At 41.5% G+C, this 21,911-nt stretch overlaps 2 protein-coding genes across 4 annotated transcripts in view; one reads left to right on the forward strand and one right to left on the reverse strand.

Moving 5' to 3' along the window:
- Positions 1-3,496, forward strand: part of SLC25A21 (solute carrier family 25 member 21) — a 543,072-nt gene extending 539,576 nt beyond the window's left edge. For both annotated transcript variants that reach the window (XM_019924011.3, XM_019924010.3), the window contains one exon: positions 2,369-3,496. In XM_019924011.3, coding sequence (XP_019779570.2) covers positions 2,369-2,430 — 62 coding nt within the window. In that variant the 3' untranslated portion in view covers positions 2,431-3,496. The remainder of the gene's footprint in view (positions 1-2,368) is intronic.
- A 1,775-nt stretch (positions 3,497-5,271) lies between these two features.
- PAX9 (paired box 9) lies at positions 5,272-20,790 on the reverse strand. 2 transcript variants are annotated; one of them, XM_019924008.3, is made up of 4 exons: positions 20,578-20,790; positions 19,184-19,810; positions 16,047-16,189; positions 5,272-6,831 (listed from the first exon to the last, which is right to left on the reverse strand). In XM_019924008.3, exons 1-4 carry the CDS (start codon positions 20,579-20,581, stop codon positions 6,577-6,579), a joined length of 1,029 nt encoding a protein of 342 aa, XP_019779567.1. In that variant the 5' UTR covers positions 20,582-20,790; the 3' UTR covers positions 5,272-6,576. The 2 variants fall into 2 exon arrangements, with proteins under 2 accessions (XP_019779567.1, XP_033707077.1); XM_033851186.2 differs by lacking the exon at positions 5,272-6,831 and adding an exon at positions 11,649-15,396.
- Between the last annotated feature and the right edge of the window lie 1,121 nt (positions 20,791-21,911).

Consider the following 21,911-nt stretch of genomic DNA (forward strand, 5'->3'; position numbering starts at 1 on the left):
CACAGTTCCCAGTCCATCTGTCCCAGCCTTTTAGGCATTTAAGCATGGATTTTTGCTTCACATTTGAGATTCAGACCTGCCTTCTATTTGTTATTGGCCCGTGTGTCAACACGACCCCAATGACAAAGAATATTGGTGATTTTGTGCCACTGTCTCTTCAAGAATGTGGTGTTTTTCCTTCACCACACAGTATAAACCTGCTAGTAGACCTAGTATTAGAGAAAATCATAGGACTGGCCCTAATCCAGCTTTCTCAGGACGGGATGGGCCTGAAAAGGGAGAGCGATCAGGGAGAGTTTAGCTAAAACGGTAATTGACTGGAACCTTAATCCAAAACTCTTAAATAATCTGACCCCAGGTTTTGTTAGAGGCTTGTAAATGTTTGGTTGGCTTTTTAAGTGTTTTTTGCATGAGGTGTCCTGAGTTGCTGTGGTGTTAAATCCAATGAAAGGTGTTCTTGTGAACATGCTGTCCAGGCTAAACAAAATTGTGAATAACTGGAAATCTCATTCAAGGACATGGCCTCCACTCTCATCCCAAACATACAGGTCCTAGCAACCTCAAAGGAAAGAAAGGTGTAGAGAGAAAGGTAAGACTTTTGAGTTAAGGATAAGATTTTTTCGAGAGAGAGAAAGAGGAAGAGCGAGAGACAGTAAAAAAGAAAAGAAGGGTGAACCTGGCATTTTCATCCTTCGTTCTAGAGAAGCATCCCATCTTCTTTTTTTTTTTTTTTTTTTTTTTGCTGTACGCGGGCCTCTCACCGCTGTGGCCTCTCCCGTTGCAGAGCACAGGCTCCAGACACGCAGGCTCAGCGGCCATGGCTCACGGGCCCAGCTGCTCCGCGGCATGTGGGATCTTCCCGGACCGTGGCACGAACCCGCGTCCCCTGCATCGGCAGGCAGACTCTCAACTACTGCTCCACCAGGGAAGCCCCCATCTTATTTTTATAACAGCCTTAGCAGCTCTATGTGTCTAATGATCAGGACCTCCCATGAAAGAAGAATCTTGAAGTCTGTGGTTTAAACTCCAAATATCACTAGGCTGCAAACTAACCGATTCTGCGTGTTCTTGTCTTATATGGTGAACAGTTAATAAGAGTAAACGGAGCAATTACATACATATTAACAACCCTCCGTAGTGCATCCCTTTTTGTTTGCCAGAGCCAATAGGGCTACAGCAGCTGAGAGGGGGCTATTAGAGTATCTTCAGGGGTTAAAAACGAAAATTACAGGCAGATAATTATCTTTGGTATAAGGTTACACAAACATGTGCGGCCTGTAGATTAAAAATATATATATATGGTAGTGTGTACAAAATAAGATCAAAATCAAGTTCTGTTTCTTTCTGTCAGAAGCCAGTCTTCTGTTCATGCAGCCAAGTCTTCTCTAAGTTGTACTCTGGATATCTGTCCACATTTTTTTAAATTGGGCTTTACAATGTTGTGTTAGTTTCTGCCGTTTGTCCACACTTTGATTTTGTAATATTGTTCACATAGACATGAAAGGATAGAGAATATCTTAAAGGGCACAGGATATGTGCTATTTACGGCATCAGACAGAACACAGAATCATCCACATGCAAATGCTTCTCCCGACGTCTAAGTATTCAGCAGCCTCAGTGCTTGTTTTCCATATCATAGTCCTATTGACATATTACATAGCAAGCCCTTTTGCAGCCAGTTATATAACTCTTCTCTTCCAAGATAAATGATGGTCTTATGACACTCAACCCCGACTACCAAATTTTCAAGTGCAATCCGTATATATCTGAGGCAGATGAAAGGAATGAAGGCAACAAAAATCTGAGGCAACAAAAGGAGGTTGAAAGCTAGCTAAGTTTTGAAATACAGATTTTCAAAGTACTCAGAAGCTATTTTTCACATTGTAATCCAGTTTGAAAGCTGTAAGAGAAAACCAGGCTCATGCATCCAGCACCATCTTAGAGATTTCCTTCTTGAATGCAACGACAACAATGCTAATTATAAACTGAAAAAGATAAATCCTTTGCCTACATATGACAAATCTGAAGGTTTCAGTTTGCGGGAAAGCCACATGCCCTTACATGACTAAATGTGTCTGTATTTACTTACTTTTAAAAATTAAAAGTGCCTGAAAAAGAATCTGATGAGAAATGATGAAAGTTACAGAAACTCATGGGGAAAAAATGTAGTTAGAGACTCAAGATGGTCTTGATTTCGCTCTGAGAATTTTCCACAGTAGTTTTCTGTGTGTTGGAGCTTGAGAACTGATGATTCTGAATGGCTTCTGCCTGATAGGCTGCATCGGACTCCAGGGATTCAGAAACCCAGTGGGAAAGACAGCACGATTTCACAGGACTTGGGATAAAAACCAGCTCTCTTCTTTTCTAGGTGGTGCAGTGATGCTGCTGGTTTATGAATACACCTATTCATGGCTTCAGGAGAACTGGTGATTGCCTACAGAGTATTTTTTCCCCCTTGTGATAATGGATATTCATTATACAGCACCATGAGAAGAAGAGAATATCGATCAGCTGAGCTGATACAATGATAAATTATAATTATACAACTATACACAATTATAGAGGGCAAAACAGTTCAAGAACAAAACCTATTTTGATACTTCAAAAATTATCTCTAGACAATTAGAAACTGTCGTTTTGGTCAAATCCATAAAACTGTGAGAAGAAAATTACTACTATGAAGCAATGAGGTATATAAACTGAATATAGAAAAACAGCATGAAATCAGATCTATTTCCTAAAAGCAATATAAATTTTATGACCTATGTTCCTCTTACAAGGCTTCACAAGGAAAATTCATTGTGTTGATGATTATTTTCTCCCAAAAGGTCGAGAAGTGCTTAAAAGGGAAAAAAAATTAAGCCAAAATTTAAACAGTTTTTATAAGGAATTAAATTCTTCCATAAGTGGTATTTAATGATATACAAGGAAGATATTTCTAAAGTGTATCAAAATGACCTTTTAAAATTTTATGTTAAAATGTGAGTTTGTTGGTTTCTTTTAGTAATAATACTCATCTCAGCTATATTTTCCTAAATCTACTTTATATTTTTCACTGTTGGTTAATACTTTAAAATCATGATATTTGAAGTCTTTTATGACAAATACAAAACATGAAATTATATTAAACTACTTTCCCTTTGAAAACAAGTTTTAATGCTGAAATATTTTCATGCTAAATCACAAATTCGAACCACTCCTTGGGCCCGTTTGTGCTATCTGTATTTGCATCAAATACCTTTGTTCAGAACTCTTACCTATGCCATTCTTAAAAATGATGTTGAGAATAAAACTAAATTTCTAGATTATTAGTTTTAAGTGACGGCTTCAGGTGTGAAGTTGACTAACTGCAGTGTTAGAATAGGTATTATGAAGGGGAAAATGTTTCAAAGGAGAAGTACATTCTTAGCATTTCCAAAGATTCCTGTACTAACATGCACTCCAAAAATTATCTCCTTGGCATTGATATAACCAAACTTAATTTTATATACGCATCCTGAAACGATGCTGCTTCAGTAGCTCGAGTCAACAAAAATATCTGTATGTTCTAGATGGCACCCACTCTTAACCACTACAAGATATTCCTACCATGAAGCTGTGTCACTAAAACATTTTGAAAATAAAAAATGAAAGATAACATAGTAATTATTACTCTTTATTAATTTAGAGCATTTAAAGTATAAAAATAAAGGCTTTTTGACATACTGTATATACATACACAGCCTTCGGTTGTACATCCTTTCCAACGTGTTTTTTTAATTTATATTTCAGCCCAGTATTTAATGAGGGTCGTTAAAAGTAGGACAAAACAAGAGAAATAAGAATGTGTCTGTTGTCCAACTGCATTCTATCCTTCAGGTAATACTCTTGCCTTCTGTGAAAGAGAGCACTGCCTGCATAGAGGCCATGAAATTGAACCTTTAACCTCTCCATGTGGATGGGATGGAAAAGGATCTCTGAAGAGTGCATTTGCCAGGTTAAAAACAACACTTTTACCCCCTAAGAATCAGAGGAAGTATGTCAACAGTAACCAATAATAATAATGTTTTAAAAATCAAACCACCCCATATCCCATCCCACTTTCCTTCTCTCGTTTTTAAAAGTAGCTTTCAATCATAATGTGCTTTAAATAGCCAATTGTATTTGGGCTTTCTCTTTTTCAATTTACTCCATGTGAATTCACTGTTGCTAAGAAAAAACCTAGGGAAAAAAAGAAAAGGAAAACTTTCATACTATTAATATTAGATTTTTAACGATACAAGAACTGGAAAAAATATATAAATAGCATAATAACAAGAGATTTCTTAATTTAGATAAAGAAAATAACATTTAGTTATGTTTCCATACAAACAATTGATATTTTTTAAAGACTCCTAATAGCCGCCTAAAAACATCTGATAAGGAATAATTCTGTACCTTATGTCAGTTTTTCTGCATGGCAGGAGAGTCCCTGTACAGTGTGGTTTTAAAGTCTCCACCAAAATATTGGACTGGTATTTTGTTCCATTCGGTTTATAGTCTATTTTCTCACCAGACTGGGAACTCCAGATGTCAATAGGAGCTTTACAAGATCAAAGGAAGACTACGGCCCTGAGAGTTCATCTGCTTCTTCTGCTTATTCTTCTCCTGAAGTTATAATCCTGTTTGCAGCACTGAATTTCGGTTGCTTTAGAAATAAATGCAGTTCAAAGCTCTCTATGAGATATCTCCTGCTTGAAAAAAGCAGTTCCTCGAACATAGCTTGTGTGTCAGAAATCTGCTTACTGTTTATATCCTGGTGATTTGAAAACCTAGCTAATCTAGCCATCTGAGTTTTAGATGAGGCCATGAAACTGATGTGACAGAACTGGATTGCCATGTGGGCTGTGCACAGCACAGACCAGAAGAAATCAAAATCACCTAACGAATGCATCTTTAACATCCATATCTAGTGATGTGCCCTGTTAGTTATTGCACAGAATTAATACCAAAAAACACGCAATATATTAATTTTCCAATAGATGAATTGTACCAATGTTTTAAAAACGTATTTTCAAGCCTATATTGCCAAGCAGGAAGAACTTTCTAAACAGAAGCAATTAAAACTGTAGAATGTTGCCCAAGAAAATCAACTGTTTTAAAATACAACACATAATCACATGCACACACACACACACACACACACACACACACCCTCAGCTCTATGATTAACACTAAAGTGAAAAACAAATTGGTTTAGAAAGATCCATCAGTTAAACTGTGTCCTGTAACTCCAGAAATGAATAAAGGGAATTTTTAAAAATTAAATAGCATTTGTATTTCTAATACCACCACCAGTTTACCTACACGTGAAACATGCTTCTGTACAACAATGTAAACTTCACAGCAAGCCATTTTTACATTCATTAGAGCAGAATTTTCCATTGTCTTTAAATTACAACGTAATTTTGGGCTGAGACTGCTGAACACACAGGTAAGCCAACAATAACAGTACAATTTAGTTTCACAGTGGTTTTCTTAACATAAAGTTCATTTTAAGTGTCTTTGCAAAGCATTTCACATTAAACTTAAGTTTCTAAGTGACTTCCTGTAGAGCCTTGTTCAGATATTTTCCACCCTCTTGTCTTTATATGCTTGGCATGTGTGTTGTTTGATTGGGATACAAAATGGGAGACTGGCTTGTTTTATCTGTGTTTTGAGTCCTCTGTTGTAGAAAGAAAATGTCCTTCATGAGATGTCGAAGCCTTCACTGCACACACAAAATCTGGGGCAAGTCCAGGTCCAGGAGCCTGAGCAGCCCACCACCAAACAGAGACAAAGACATTGCCGGAAAGTCACCTTTGCAAAAAGAAAGGAAAAAAATAGAGAGGGGTGGGGGCAGGGGAGGGGCCTATCCCATGCAATGAAAACACAAATGCACCAGAGTCCATATTTACAAACTAATAGAAAGTATAAACATTATTGTATTTGGAACCAAGTCAAAACACCAGGAGGAGCTAAATTCAGATATTGCTTAAGTTATACATATATTTTCCAACAAAATATGCCATCTGTTAAAAATAAACAACGGATCACTCAAGTCAATTATTGATTGGTTTCCTAATGATGAATTAAGGATTATTTTGTTACCTTATTTGATTAGAGGGTGTAGCATAACTTTTTCTATACCTATTTTATTGATTTTGCAAAATCTCAACAATTGCACGTTTCAGAAGTTCAGGTTGATTTAGAATAAATATACACATGTGGTTTTACCAAAGACTAGTTTTAAAAGTTCCTTAAGCCCTTTGAGGGGTGCAGGTTTCTTCACTATGTTAAAACAGTGTGTGGCCAACACAAACGTCTCGTTCAGTCCTTAACATTGCTTTTGTTTTTAACTCCTACAGTCATGTCAGGTGTTCTGTGAGAGAGAAGTTATGGTAAGAGATATTTAAGTGTCATCAGCACAGAGGATGTGAGTCCGTAAAGCCAGCTTTCGAGGCAGGAGGGTCGGAGGGCAGAGGGGTGGGATCCGAGACCAGGGAAGAAGGGGAGGGTGTGCTGAGTGGGGGGGGGGGGGCGGGACTCGGGTGAAGCTGCGGCAGACGGAATCTCCCATCAGAGTGCGGAAGCCGTGACAGAGTGGCTACCTTCTCGGGCTGCCTGCATTCCCTTGAACGCCAGCGACGCGGGAATGTCACAGTTGTGGGGGGAAAGTGGGGTGCCACTGGCATGTTGCCACCCGTGTCCAGCAACATAACCAGAAGGAGCAGCGCTGTAGGTCATGTAAGGCGACACTTGGGCTGGGGTAGGATAAGGAGCCATGCTGGATGCTGACACAAAACTGCTTACAGCTGGGAGACCATTTGGTGCCTAAGAGGAGTAGGAAAAGAGAAGAGGTGAAAATAATCACATTAGAGCGGTTGACATTTCACGAGTTCTTAGAAAGAAGCAGAATGTCAGTTCTGAGTAGTAACAATATTCTGACCCTACTTTCTGATTTTTTGTTGTTGTTGTTTAGACTTGACTCTTTTTATATTCTAAATGCATTCACAGTCTTGCTACTTAAACATATTCTTTCCACAAAGATTTTGAGGAGGCTACAACCAGAAAATTCACAGTATTTGCTCTTGCTACTTGGAATTACAGGAAGGAAATGCAGGGTGAGAAAAGAATTAATTGTGATTAAGTACTCTCAGAATCCATTCAGCTCTCTATCTGCCTTTGTCAACCCTCCTCATACTTCAGTTTTGTTTGACTCTTTTGTTGAGGCATTTGTGAAGGGCCTGGTTGGTATAGCTTTCATTTCCATTAAAGAAGGGCAGAGTATGGGCTGTCACTTTAGAAACTCAAAATGAGCATGACCTTTGTTAAATAAAACGTGGGCCATATTTTAAAACCATGTTGAAAATGCTTGTTGGACGAAGGGCACGCAAAATCAGGCAGTTTGTCTAGAAGGGTTCTTTAATGACAATTGGGAGTATATTTTCCAGAGCTATTTTATCAAAAAGGAAACTGTCAGAATATAAAAGAATCGCATATGCATGGTTTTGAAATTGGAAAATTTGCTTGCTAAGTTTTAGGGCCCTGTGATCTGAATTTTTAGAAGCCACATGGATAAATCTCTTGAAATGAATTTAAATGTAAAATGTTAGTTTGCAAACAAAATGCAGCAACACTGGCAGGCAAGTCTGCCTAGAAGCCAGTGTTCTCTTGGCAACCAATAAATTATTGTTGGTATCGTTACTATTAACAACACCAAAAACACCCTGATTTCTAATCCTCATTCTGGCATGAATACTTGGCATCCTTCTTCAACTAACTTCATTTTTCCCCCTGAATTTCTACATTGTTGGGGCTTCCCTGGTGACGCAGTGGTTAAGAATCTGCCTGCCAATGCAGGGGACACAGGTTTGAGCCCTGGTCCGGGAAGATCCCACACCCGGCAAAGCAACTAAGCCCATGCGCCACAACTACTGAGCCTGCGCTATAGAGCCCATGGGCCACAACTACTGAGCCCGCGTGCCACAACTACTGAAGCCCACGTGCCTAGAGTCCATGCTCCGCAACAAGAGAAGCCACCGCAAGGAGAAGCCCACGCACCAAAAGGAAGAGTAGCCCCCCGCTCGCCGCAAGTAGAGAAAGCCCGCACAGCAGCGAAGGCCCAATGCAGCCAAAAATTAATTAATTAAATTTTTAAAAACATTTCTACATTGTTTAGAAATAAAGAAAATCCTGTTTCCTGGTAGTGATGTGAATAAATAAACATATCACCATATTTCCTAATGAAACTATATGTAAATAATAGAAATATTATTCATAAAACCAATTTAAGCCTTAGAGGTAAGAAAAGCGGACATATGTTGGATACTTTTTCCAATTCAATTGCAACACAGAAATTTTCTAATTTAATTCATTTGGTTATTATTTGCACTTCCACATCTATGAGAATGCAACAGTGAGGTCTCAAAAATGATTTTCTCAATTTAGAGTAATGCATGGAGTAGAATATATACATGAATGTGATTTAACACTACTTGTGGATTTCTGACAAAATAAGAATAAAAGTAGAGGAGTTAGCTTTGCGTAGTTCTATAAGAAGACACACCTCATGTTCTTTTTGTCAGAGTGCTTGTTCTTTGAAAAATGGGGAAGAGGAAAGGAAACTGAGGTTTCCTGAATCTGTCCTATGTCCCAAGCACTAAGAAATATCCAACATATTTTATCGAATAATTGGAACTGACAAATTGTATCTCATTTTAACCTATTGAGTTTATAATAATTACAAGATAATTTATAATGAGTACAATGCGATGTTCAATTGAAATTAAAATGTGTTACAAAGGATGATGCTTTGTTTTTTAACAAAGAAGCCATTGCACATCAATGTTGAATACAAATGAAATATTATCCTCTTTTTATACAAAAGAATATAGATTAAGGAGTTTAGCCATTTACCCTATAGGCCAATCAGCAAGTCCATGGCCATGTGTTAAAAGAAATTATCATCCCTGTCTGCTGCAGGACCCTCTGTAGCAAATCATGCTGCTCTTCCAGACAATTAAAAGATAGATACAATTTAATTTCAAACTAGAGCATCTTTCCTGGTAAAAGATTCTTTCCTCTTCTAGAACCTGATTCTCATTCTTAGATCCTAATTCTGTTTCTTAACTTCTACAAGAAACTCTTTTTCCTTCTTTCTGAAAATGGCTCATTAGAAAATGGCTCAAAAAAGATACACTTTGAGGCTCTCAACAGATGAGTATGAAGATAGACAACTGTCAAATTGCAGAAGAAATTTATCATTGCATAGAGATTTTATTTCTGATCATTATTATCTAGAATTTTCCCAATAACCTAAGAGAAATTAGTTTGGAAAGGGATTGTTCCACTTCAGTTATGGAAAGGTGTTTGCATCTATATTTGGCCTCTTCCATTCTAGCATTAATTAATATTTTATACTATTTGTGCCAATGTGCACCAAGAATCATAAAATAAGAATGTTAAGGTTGAAATTACTTTTAAAATAATGAAAACCTTTGCTCAACACTTTCCAAGTACATAGGTTAGATTATTTACTATAATACAGAAACAGCATATTGTTTAGTAATACATTAGCAGAAAAACATGTATTGGTGAGTTCTAAGTTTTTCCTACTCATTCTGTTTTCTTTATATTTTTTCTGTCATTCAACATTACATTTCTCTCTGAAATACTTGCTTTGTTATTGTCCCTTTCCCTTCCTTACACCCTTGCCCTTGAAACCACTGCTCTCTGATGTGACCCCTTTATTTGGGGCTCTTCAGCCATTCTGATGTAATGTCCACAATCTCTTACATGGGTCCACTTCTTTTTGCCCAGAGATGTTCTCCCTGAGAAGCCAGGCTGGACTAGACTCTCATTTTAGGTAATGCTCCTAGGATTTGGGGGGAGGGAAAATGTTGGATTTAGGCCCCTGTTACCTTCAGATGCTTTACTTACTCCATAACTACATTTGTTTGTCAGGTGTAAAAAACACTAAGAGTTCTTTCCAGATTTGTCCATTTTCTATTAAGGCAAACTTGTTTTTCATGCTATTAGTCCTATTAGTATGAAATATTTCAAAGTTCTCTAAAATCTGCAATATATTTAGAGTCATTTTAGTGATGTGGGCCCCTCTGTACTGCAGAAAGGAAAGTTGGGAAGGGAAGCTCAGAGAGGTTTGACATCCTCGTCTTGTAGAAAAAGGCAAGGGGAGGCTAATAAAGTGTTTGCTTAAAAGAAAAAAAAAGAAATCTTTAAACAGTTTAAAAATAGCTCTTAGCTTTCCCTCAGGTTTAATTATGACCTAGATTTGGGGTGGAAAAGTTTTGTCTTAATTTCCCTTTTTACTTTTAAAGTTCAGATTTAGAAATTTTTAAAAAATGGCTTGAGCAAGATAAGAGAACAAGCATGCTTTAACTGAAACGTACCTGCCACCTTCACTATTCATTCATTCTAGTAACTCAATAAACACATCAATTTTCTCACTATTAATTTTGAAACATGACATTAGTAAAAGGTATAAATCTCTACCAGGTAAAGTAATTGTTATTTATGATGCAATCACTGAAAGAGTAAAATTTTCCACCACAAAGGAAAACAACTACAGGTAGCATTGATGTTTGTTTATTCTTTCCAATAAAAGAGTACATGACTTAAAGTTCCCAAATCTGTTTAATGTTTTCAGTGAAGGGCATGTAATTAATCTGAAAAGCTAGTTAGGCTGAGTAGAGACTACCAAATGTACACCATAAATATAGTGGGAGCAAACATGCTAAATTACTCTATTTAATTGGATTGTAAATATGATTTATAAATTGACCAACATATGGAATCCCCAGGGAAGAGTAAACAAATTTTCCAAATAAAACCCCAGCAATGGGCATGTAATGGAAATCTCATTTTTGAAAATGACTTTACCTAAAGATTCCATAAATAAAACCTCAATCCATCAACCCCTTTTTCATGTGGATCTTCCATGAAAGCCCTGAGAATCCTTTCCTCTAAAGAACTGTACAAGGGTCCTCCCTAAGGCAAACTATCTTCTACCTAATGTTGAGAACGAGATTTACTAATACAAAATAGACCAACTTGTATACCCTGGAAAAAGTAAGTTCCTTGCTCTGTTGAATGTTTCTAGAAAAAGATGGATTTTTATCCCACTGACATTAAACGAAAGAGTCCAGAAAAAATACATAAGATGCAATGCAGTCTAGTTAAGGCCATCACAAGAGAGAATGAAAGTATGAGTTTTCATTGCATTTGTTCTAAAATGTTAGAAATACAGATTTGCCAGTTTTCAAAAATATTCCTAAGTGAATATGTCGAGAAGCTATAGTGGCAGAGAGCTAGACTGTAAACAATTTGAGGACAGGGACTTGTCTTTAATCATCTCACATCCCCACAAAATGGGACACATTATAGGCATTTCATAATCATTTGTATACTTAAGTTAGTGCAGCCTTTTGAAAGCAAAAGATGTGTTGCTCTTGCTTTTAAAAAACAACAGAAAAAAAAAAAAACTGGGCACCCTTTATCACCGAACAAGCATTACACTTTAAGTAAAGCAAAATGAGTAAAGCTGTTGAAAAGGTCAATAAAAGTTGTAACCTAGCTATTTCATTATTTGATTTATGGTCATTCCATTTATTCCCCACCCCCACCCCCAGAGAAAATAGAAATGCATTAGTATCCAAACACTTGTGACCGTGAAAAACTGGTATGACAACTGTCTGGCAATTAGATATTATAGACTATTCTTCAGATGCTGGTAGTTGTCTACTCAACAATTTTTCTCCTGAAGAAAATGCAAATAGCAGTGCCAAGTCTTCTATCTACAGTCTTTCATCCACTCATCAGTTCTACCTGGTTCTACCCTTATGACAAAATCAGTTTACCTTGGCCTTATAATAAAGTAGGTTCAGCCACAAATAGAGATGTGCTTCACCTAGAATTTCAACCTCGATATCATAAGCAAGAAAAAGCTTCAGATCTGAAAATAAACAAGATTTTCTCTCTTTTTTGGTGAAAATCATTTTTCTGACTGCTGTTCTACCCTTCTTAATTCATTATGCAATAACCTAGTAGAATAAATCTGACGAAATGATGGTTGTAAATATGGTTTCAACATTCATCCAAAAGGATCTTAATTATGGGTAATTGCAGATCTAAATGTCTCTAGGTAATGGAAAGCTGCTATTTAAAATGTTTCTCTAAACTTTATTTTTCCAAATGTTATTAAAATTGATGTAGCCTTGAAAAAAATTTAAATCGCTTTTTTTTGTATTTTATATGACACATTTTAGCGATACATAATCATTAATTTTGTTTTAAAACATAGTTAAAAGTTAATCAGGTCAAAGAATATTTTTCATAATAAATAACATGAATTTCAAAGACTATTGGCATTTGCCTAAAATTGCATTCTCTACAAAATTATAAATTATTTAACACAAAGTTAACTTTGTTTGATATGAAGAAAAATCCACGGCAACTTCACTTATATTTTCACAAGAACAGTGTGTCTGCAAGGACAGCCAGTCTGTTAAATAATGCACTAGAAAATTATATTCAGTATGCTGAAATACTATCTTTATTTCAAATACAATGTACAAATGAATGTTTCATAAGAATTTCAGATTAATTTGTCTCCAAATTAAACTCTTTTCACATCTCATTTAACTCTGAACTTTTTCATAAATTCAAGTGTTTATAGACTATTCTCCATTCCTGAGATCTCAATTTGTAGCTAATTTTATATTAAACTTGCTGTCTGAGTTGACGTATACTACCCCAAAATGAAGATACTCAAAGATTATAAATCTACCATTCAGATGACTTTAATTAGAGTACCAGATATTCATTTTTTTCTGAGAAAGCATGCCCAATTATACAAAGAAAATTTCAAGAACTATACAACTGTTTATAAACTGTTAGAATGAGGCATTAATTCACTAAGTACCACGTATAAGGGTAGATCTATTCCAACCTCATGTTTCTCTGTATGTTTTTGTTTTTGTTTTGTTTTGCCATGCAGTTGCATTCAAGAGAGGTTTTACAGTTTCCACAGAAAAGGACCAGCGTTTAGGAACCAGAGAACATTATTGTCATTCAGAGTTAGATGAGATTAAAGAGTTCTAGCCCAATATTAAATGTGGGTGAAAAAAGCCAAACTAAATATCCTTTTTCTCCTATCCTTAAAGATAGACAATAGGACTTCAGAATGGCAATATAAAATATCAATTGCAGTGTAATATTAAAGTGTACAGTTTGAATATTCTAAACTAATGTTTTAAAAACAAGATAGATGTGTGCATAAGGTTCTAATTACTAGCAATTGGGCATCTTTCTTTGCAGTTTAAGCTGAAAATAGAAACTCTAGATTACAGTAATCAATAGAACCTATGATCAGTTGTCAAGTCAGCCCCTCTGGTAATTTTACAGGTATATTCTGACAAAGGATTATGCTCTAAACCCTATAATCCTGAACCCTTGATTTCCTCCTTTATATACTAAAATGAAACTGAGATTATATAATACTACACTATTTAATAACAACCATAAATGAACTAAAAGTATTATGTGCAAAAATTTTGAGAATTTTTTTTTTTGCCAAAGACTTTCAATTTTTGTTTATAATACAAATAGAGAAAAGTTTTACCTAAGTTTACACTAGGGTTGTGGAAATGGACATATGCTGATAACATTTTGAAATATAACTTAAAAAAAATAAAACTACCCTTTGAATATTTGTAGGAGAAATGCATATATGTATGGAATACACACACACAACACACATTTGCATGTTTGTTTATGAGCAAGTTTTAATGTATATTTAATCAACATCTAAATTCCAAAACTGCTCACAAAATGACACAGTCTAAGTGTATGTGTCTACTTAGCACACCTTCAGCATTAAGCACTATTTTGATAATCATAATAGAGTAGCTACTGATTTAATTATGCACAGAAATTTTTCAAGTTTTGATATTTTACATCATTTGTATTATCTTGCTACATGGCAATGCAGAAGATTAGCATATTGCCATTAAGAACTTTCCAAACGAAAGTTTGATACAAATGTCTTTTTCTTCTGCAAAAAAATTTTGACTTGTCCTCAAGCATTTAGAGCAATACTTATTTGGCCACTTATTTAAGTTACTTACTCTTATAAATCTGATAATTAAGTGACTTGATATTCACTGTATAAAATGTAATGGATTTTTAATGTTCAGAATATGCAGGATAGATTACTTGACACAGTGTTCTATTTTTATTTTAAATTGATTAGTTTCATTTTGAAGTGTATGTATTAACTAACCATTTCTAAACAATACACTAGGTCTATAATTCAAAGGAGTAAAAATAAAAGTAATCATAAAGATTTTTGGATTATGATGCTGCTTTATATATAAACTGGGTTCATCAACTACATGTGGGAATTAGAGACCTTTATTTTCAACTCTGTACTTCACAATGTTATTCCAGGAAATGAAGACCTAATAAACATTACTGAGCACCAATTAAATGCTTACTACTCTGTATACTAGGTGCTTTATAGATGCTCTTTTGTTTGTAACAAAATACCTTGACACTTTTTGACTATGAGCTGGCTGACCAAAGTATATTCTGACAAAAGAAAAAATTTCTTGTTTTTTGAGTCAATCTCTAACGCCATTTCTATCAGGGTAATATTTAATGAATGCCTACTATGTGCCCTATGGTTGCATTATCTCATTGAAATTTCACATCTCTTGAGGTTGACCCTATTATTTCCGTTTTATAGATGAAAAAATGGAGTCTCTAAAAGGTTAATAACTTGAGTAAGTGGCAATGGTGCCATTGTACATAATGCCTCTTCTTTATGAATTACCTGCTCTTCTGTGGAAGGTAGTGACAAACTTTCTTACAATTTCTCTTTGGCATTCTTTACGGTAGAAGGAGATTCAGGAAAGGGACCCTCCTTCCTTGCTGCTATTTTCTGTGATATTTGTCATGGGAGAGCTACTAATATATATGGGATTCTGTTTTAACAAAATAAGGGAGGGAAGAGGAACTGAAAATGGGGTTTGTTAGGGAAAATAAAGACTAGGATTTTTTTTCCCAATTGAATAAACGTTGCAAGTTCTATTGTGCTTAAAAAGTTTATTTTAACAGATAAGAAAACATTAAAAGTTTTAAGATTTCAAAATAATAAAATGAAAACTGGGTATTTTGAGGCTTTGGAATTGGAGTTTGGTATGAATAAATTTGCAAACCTACACAGGTCTGCTCAAATAAACCTTACGCTGCTTTAAGGTCCAGGTTTGTTTTTGTTGTTGTTTGCTTTTTTGAGAGCTTTGAACTCCTGACTCCACCGTGGTGATGAATATAAACTCAAAACTCCTGGGCTTCTGTTGTTGTGGTTGCTTAGTTTTTCTCAAAGGAAGAAAAAAAAAAACACGGGTGTTTTAATTTTTCTTATGGAGAGTCGGGGGAGGGCGAGAGGGAAAGAAAAATTAAACGGTCCACAGCCGGTCCGTATAATTTGAGGTTTTCTCACTAACCTCCCTGGGGAGATTACGACGTGACCTTTAATCGGGAAATGGTAACTACGCAGTTTATCTGCTTGCCCTCTCCTCGCCGTCGCAGGACCAGCCACGCGCGCCCGTTCTCTGGGAGCCGCGGACCGCCCGCGCGGGAGGAGCCGCAGCGGCGCGCCCTGGGGCGTGCAGACCGCTCGTCCCGCGCGCAGCTGGGAACCCACGGCCGCTCTCCCGGCCCCTCGGAGGCGCCTTCCCGGGTAAGTGTACCCCGACGCGAGCCGCGTTAAAGGCTTCAGGCGCGACCTCCCCGCGCCTCCAGCGGCCGAGCAGGCCCGGAGGCGCTTCCAGGGCCGCGGGGGTCGAGGCCTCACTACGCCCTCGCGGGTCCGGGCCTCTGTCCCGCCCCCATTGCCCCGGCTTGGGGCTCGTGGCCGCCACGGGGAGTGGACCTGGGCCTCTCCTCGGTCGAGGTTCCGAGAGGGGCCCGGGGCCTCCGTCGCCCGAACCCCCGCGGCCCACCCGGCGGGGCCCTCGCGTCCTCACCTGAGCGTACTTGGCTTCCTGCTCCAAGGCCCCCTTCTCCAGCCCGTTCACCGCGTGCGGGGCGGCGGCGGGGAAGTTGCTGCGGCCCAGGCTGCTCCACTCCTCCACCTTGGGGCTGTGGTAGGGGGAGCTGTCGCTCACTCCTGGGGAGGAGGAGAGGGCGTCAGGCTGGAGGGCTAACTGCGCGCCCCCTCCTGAGACCGGCTGCGAACCCGCGACCCGCGAGCGCGAGGGCTGCGACCTCTGCCGTCCCCCTGCCCTCCGCCTCCCAGGGGTGCGGGAATGGCCCCTCCGGCCGGGAGCCCAGGGCTCGGCCAAGGTGACTTGCCTCGAAGTAGGCCTCTCCCCGCCCTCTCCCCCACGCCCGCGGGAAGATACGTTTTTCTTTTTCATCCGGCCTTTGATTACCTCCTCCTGTCCTCGCTCCCCCGGGGAAACGAGTGGAAGGAATCTGAGAATTTTCCCCCAGTTTTCCCAAATCGGGGAAAGAACCCGTGAAACTGGATGCGCCGTTCTCCCCATTCCTAAGCCACGGTCCCAGTCCTGACCCGGGGTCGACTGGGGTTCGACAAAAATCTGAGACTGGTGCTAACTGAAAAGGGAGAGAGGGTCTCCCAGGCCTAACCGCGCCTATGCTGGCTCTCAGAGACATCCAGAAAAGTGCTCACTGTGCTGTGGAGATCTAGTACTTCTGTCAACAGATGGAACAAAAAACCTGCAAAGTCCTTTGCAAACAAATAACTAAAGGATGCCCACAATATACATGCAAAACATAGGTGCACAGGTTTCTGCCTTCCGTATGTGCCTACCTTGTGTGAGACTACCCTTGATGCTCTATCTCTACACGTTAAATACATGAGGTTATGTGCATATGACTTAAAAAATAAATACTACAGTTATCACTGTAAATGCCACCAGTGTCAGAGGTAAGGTTATAGGTTTTCTTTTTCAATGAAACAAAAGGTTAGGATAATTAAAGTATAAGTATTTTGGAAAAGAAGTAAAGCCGTCAGCTATCCTTTATGTTTTTAATAGAGATGCAAAGAAAATTATACGGGCGTAAACTGATTACCACGATACCTAGAGGTGTACATATTGAATCACTGGCATCTTTAAGTGAGCAAGTAGAATTTTAAAGAGAAGATATTTGAAAACTATGAGCAGTTGGTCTTTGGGACCCATGGGTAGAGGACTGAATGAAGTTTGACAAAACTACTACAACTTGATTTTAAATACTTCCATCTGATACAGTGCTTCAAAGGGGCAATCATTTTGTAGAAACGATCATTGGTAGAACTAATCATTTTATATTCACAGACTTGTCAGAAAACAGGTTGTTTAAAGCTGGTATCCAGAATCAACAACATGTAGAATGAAGAGTTGCTCCTCTCCATAATCTAATACTTTTTCAACTGACATTTGGTCTGATTGTAGGCTCCCTAGGGAAGAAAAGTTTTCTTTTCAACTCTGTCAGTCTTTTTTCACTATGCCTCCCCCTCTCCAAAGAATTAGATTGTGTTCCAATTTGCACCAGGAAACTGTATTTTGGCCCAGAACTGCCAGTCTCTTCTTGCCTTCCCAGACAAAAGGCAATCGGTGGGCACAAGCCTGAAGTTATCTTAAGAAATTGAGATCCCCCTGCGCGCCCCCATTTCTGCTGATCTCACACTTTCCCATGAACCGGGGCTTCCTTTAAGTGTCAGTGAGGTCAGTTTATCCTATAAATCAAGGGCAAACTCTCTTCAAATAAAGCTCCAACCAGCTCCGAACAAGACAAAACCAGGCTCTTAGAAGGATCTTGTAAAGTCACAGTCAGAAAGCAAGAAGATGAGAAATCAGGGCTATGCTTTAATTATTTAAAAAGATAATTGTGCCAATGTGGTGGCAACCGAGAAAGGCAGGAAACAATTAAAGGAACTATTTCCCCTTTTCCTATTTAATTTTTCCTCTGCTCTTTTTAAACTTCTGGCTGAGAAATTAAGAAGGTAGGCTCTTTATCTCTGCATTATTTAAATTCTGCGTCTAGGGCATTTTTTACTTTCTTTTCTCCCTACCGAGGAAGAAGTTAACGCTGTTTTTGTTTTGTTTTGTCCCGTTTTAACAACGCAGTAAAAGAAAACAACCTCGGGTCTCCTGCGGAAGCCCGACTAAGCACAGGGGCTCGAGGAATCGTTCTTAGCGAGCAGAAAAGACACACCACACGCAAGGTCAAGGGTGAGAAAGGAAAGGCACCACTGAAAACGTTCAGGGACTAGATGTCCACTCACATTCCCGGGGACTGGGGGACCCTAAAGGGAAGCGGCAGGCGCGGGAAAAACGGGAAAGAACAGAAAAGAGGACAGCATGAAATCGCGTGAATTTTCTCTCCATCACAGCAGTAGTTGGTGCCACTTCCTAAGACATATATGTAGTGAAATCTGTTAAGGTAAAAAGTGTCGGGGGCGGGGGAGGAGGAGGGGGGAGGAGGGGGAGGACAAAGAGAGAAATAAAGCAGAAAATTAGTCCCAGAATGAGCAATGCTGTAACACGCAAGTTACTAGTAGTAACTTCAGGACCTCCGTTTCCGAGGAAAATGAAGTGAAGCATAAGAATGAAACCAATTAGGTGACATTTGAACTTCCTGCCTGAGCAAATTTGGTCTGATTGCCAGAATGCAAGAAGAACACTGCAGTTTCCACAGCGTGCCCCACTCCTCGCGGCCGCATCTGATCCCCAAACAAGCTGCCCGCAGCAGTGTCTGCAGCCGGCAGCCCCACGCCTGCTCGGGCCTCTCCGGCTGCGCCCCAAGTCCGGCCCCGGCGGCGCTCTCCAAGTGAGCGAGCTGGTCTGAGGCTGCGGCGGCGCGCGAGGCGGGGGAGGGTGGAAAATGCGAACCATGTGTCGGGGATGGGGGGATGCTGTGGGTCTGGTCGTTTGAGATGAGGCAGTAGACTGCGTGTGGCAAGGAAACGAAGGGCATGAATTTCACGTTAATGAGATCAGGACACCCCATGGGAGGGCCCCTTACGTTCCCAAAGGAAGAAGCCTCAGGCGGTGGGATAGACGCGGGCCCCCCCGGAGGCCGCAGATACAGAGACCCCAGAGAGGCTGCGGCGGGAAGCTCTGCACATACACACATCCGGTCCCCGAGCCCTTACCTTGGTCGGTGATGGAGCGAATGCCCAGGATGTCGGTGACGGAGTGGGAAGAGGGCCAGGTGCGCGGCATGGCCACTGAGCCGGGGATGGCGGGCACGCCGGGCGGCGTGGGCACCTTAGCCGCGGCCGCCGTGATGGGGCTGGGGTACGAGTAGATGTGGTTATAGGGCAGCGCCGGCTGCGGCGCCGGTTGGTGCTGCTTGTATGAGTCGTAATGGCCCTGTTGGGCCAAGTTGCCGATCTTGTTGCGCAGGATGCGGCTGATAGAGCTCACCGAGGGCACGTTGTACTTGTCACACACGCCGTCCGCCAGTAGGCGGTCCCGTATCTCCCAGGCGAAGATGCCGGGGTCCCTCTGCTTGTAGGTCCGGATGTGCTTAACCACAGTGGGGGTGGTGACCCGAGGCTTGCTGCCCCCAATGGCCCCTGGCAAGATCGAGCCTGTCTCATTGTAGCGCGCCAGGATCTTGCTGACGCAGCCGTGCGAGACCCGTAGCTGGCGGCTGATGTCACACGGTCGGATGCCCAGTTGGGCCAGCTCCACTATGCGAAGCCGAATGGCGTTGGGCAGCGGCCTCCCGTTCACGAATACTCCTCCCAGCTGGTTCACCTCCCCGAAGGCTGGCTCTGCAAAACGAACACATGGCGCGCGGGGACGCGCATCCGCAGTTTGGGACAAGCGCTTGCCACTCGGCCTCCGCGCGTGTCATGGGACAAGGCGGATACACCCGCCTCGGACTAAGGAAGGACCCGGGCTTTCACCAAACCGTAAGGTCCCCGAGCCTTGAGGAACGGCTGCAAATCACCGCGGTCGAGTCAGACCCTCCTCCCTCATTCTGGCAGTGCCTGAGGCCGCTACAGACAAATGTAGTGGTGAGACGCAGGGCCTCTCCGAGTGCTCAGAAGTCTCCGAAGCAGGCGGGGAAATCGGTCTCGACGCCTGCAAGCGGCTCCTTCTCGCCTACTCGGCGCTAAAGTCCTTGTGCCGCTCCCCCTTGATCCCCAGCGCCCCGCCTTGGGACCTGCGCAATTAGACAAAGTCTAGTCTTTTTTTCTGGTTGGCGTTTTTTACCCCCCGCCCCGTGTCTGCGTGTATGTGAAACAAAATTTGGTCCGCAACTGGGACCGCGGGGCTTGCTGATGCAACCTCTCCCTACTCTTGAAATCAGAAAATGGCATCAACAGCAGCAACCCAGTAGCCCGCGTTCAGACTGAGCTGCTGTGCGTCGCTGACCCTTAGCGTGTTCCTACAAGTTGTAGGAACACGAGCAAAGTCAATAAGGAGAGTGTAAGCGCTCAGTGGTGCGCGCCCTCGCGCGCCCTCCCTCCCTCCCTCGCCCGCTCGCTCCCTCCCTCCCTTCCCGGTTCTGACAGCGTCCCCCGCCGCCACTCACCCATTGCTCCGAGCAGTACACCAACCGGGCCCCAGCTCCGCACTCCCAGAAAGAAGCTTTTCGCGTGGCCTCAGTGGCCCGGTGTGTCGCTCCCCCGGGCCGCTGGTGCCTCCGCTTCTCCCCGGGAGGAGGCGGCGAGAGTGCAAAAGGAAGGAGTAAAAGGAAGTCTGTGCCCCGATGAAAGAGGCTTGAGTTCTGCATTTCAATCTAAGCAGCAACGTGGGCTGGGCTGAGCGGGGCCGGGCGGCTCCGTCTATCACTCACTAGGGACACGCCCCCAAAGAGGAGGGCCCGAAGGCAAGCTGCATGCTGATTGGTTTGGTCCGTTGAGCGACAGCACAGTCCGGGAAAGTCCTTCCGCTGTCTCTTTCAATCTTGCTCAGCACCTGGGTGACTAAATACAATGAAAAGAGGTGTTTGACACCTTCCCAGGGGCAGCGCAAACAGACAGCAAAGTCAGGCTGTTAAAAATGCTGAATAAGCAAATGAAAGCGTTTGGTCTGAATATGAAAGACTCGAAGGGAGAAGGGGCTGAGAATACTTCTTTGGGGGAAAGACGGACATCTCAGAATTTAACTTCAAACTCTAGGTGGGAGGTGAGCGCCACCGTCTTTGATGGTGGTGATGGTGAGCGTTCTTAGAATAGCCTGTCCTGTAAGCCTCGAGGGGATATCAGGAGAGGATGGCTGTTACCGGCGGGTCCTACCGCGCTCCAGCCTACGCCAGGTGGCCAGAGCCCAGGTGTGAGAAGGTAGGCCCGTCGGAGAGACGAGGAGAATTAGGCGAGACCAAGCCAGAAATGGAGGCCTTTGTTTCCACCAGGTGGAGACCTCTCCCCCGGCCTCATGACTAACGCCCCGCAACAGTCTCTAGGGAGTTCATCCAGGAGCACGGGGTAAAACCCTAGCCTAGACTCCAAGCAGGAAAGTAGCCACACGCGGCTAAAGCAAGCGCACAACGTCGACCAATTGCCAGCGCATGGGGCACTCTCTGCGGAAGCCAGCGCGCCGCAGGGCTCAACCGTGTTGCTGGTCCACTGGCCCTTGGTGCCGGCCGAGGTTCTCCGGTTTTCCCCCACCAGTGAACCACTGCAAAGGGCTTTTGTTTAAATATGAGAAAGACTTGGTTCCAAGAAGGTAACACTGAGCCTGCACATGTATGTGACTCTCACGTCTTCTGACTAGCTGCCAGAGGCCCTGCAGTTCAGCCTGCCTTCTGAATTTTCACTTTCATTCACGCTAAGGCTAATCCAAAGTGTACAGTATTCTTTTTGGCAGTCAAAGTTATTCACAGTTTGAGTACCGGTTATGGAGAATGCTAATCAAAATCAAAAG

This window comes from Tursiops truncatus, chromosome 2 (genome assembly GCF_011762595.2).
Source record: "Tursiops truncatus isolate mTurTru1 chromosome 2, mTurTru1.mat.Y, whole genome shotgun sequence".
Taxonomy (NCBI): Eukaryota; Metazoa; Chordata; class Mammalia; order Artiodactyla; family Delphinidae; genus Tursiops; species Tursiops truncatus.

Bases quoted from the DNA above. Each gene is read 5' to 3' on its own strand.
- PAX9 (XM_019924008.3), bottom strand. The intron at 16,190-19,183 runs GTAAGGGCTCGG...CCTCCTCCCCAG, and splicing joins TCGCTCCATCACCGACCAAG to GAGTGAGCGACAGCTCCCCC. The intron at 6,832-16,046 runs GTGAGGACGCGA...TACTCCTCTTAG, and splicing joins AGGAAGCCAAGTACGCTCAG to GCACCAAATGGTCTCCCAGC.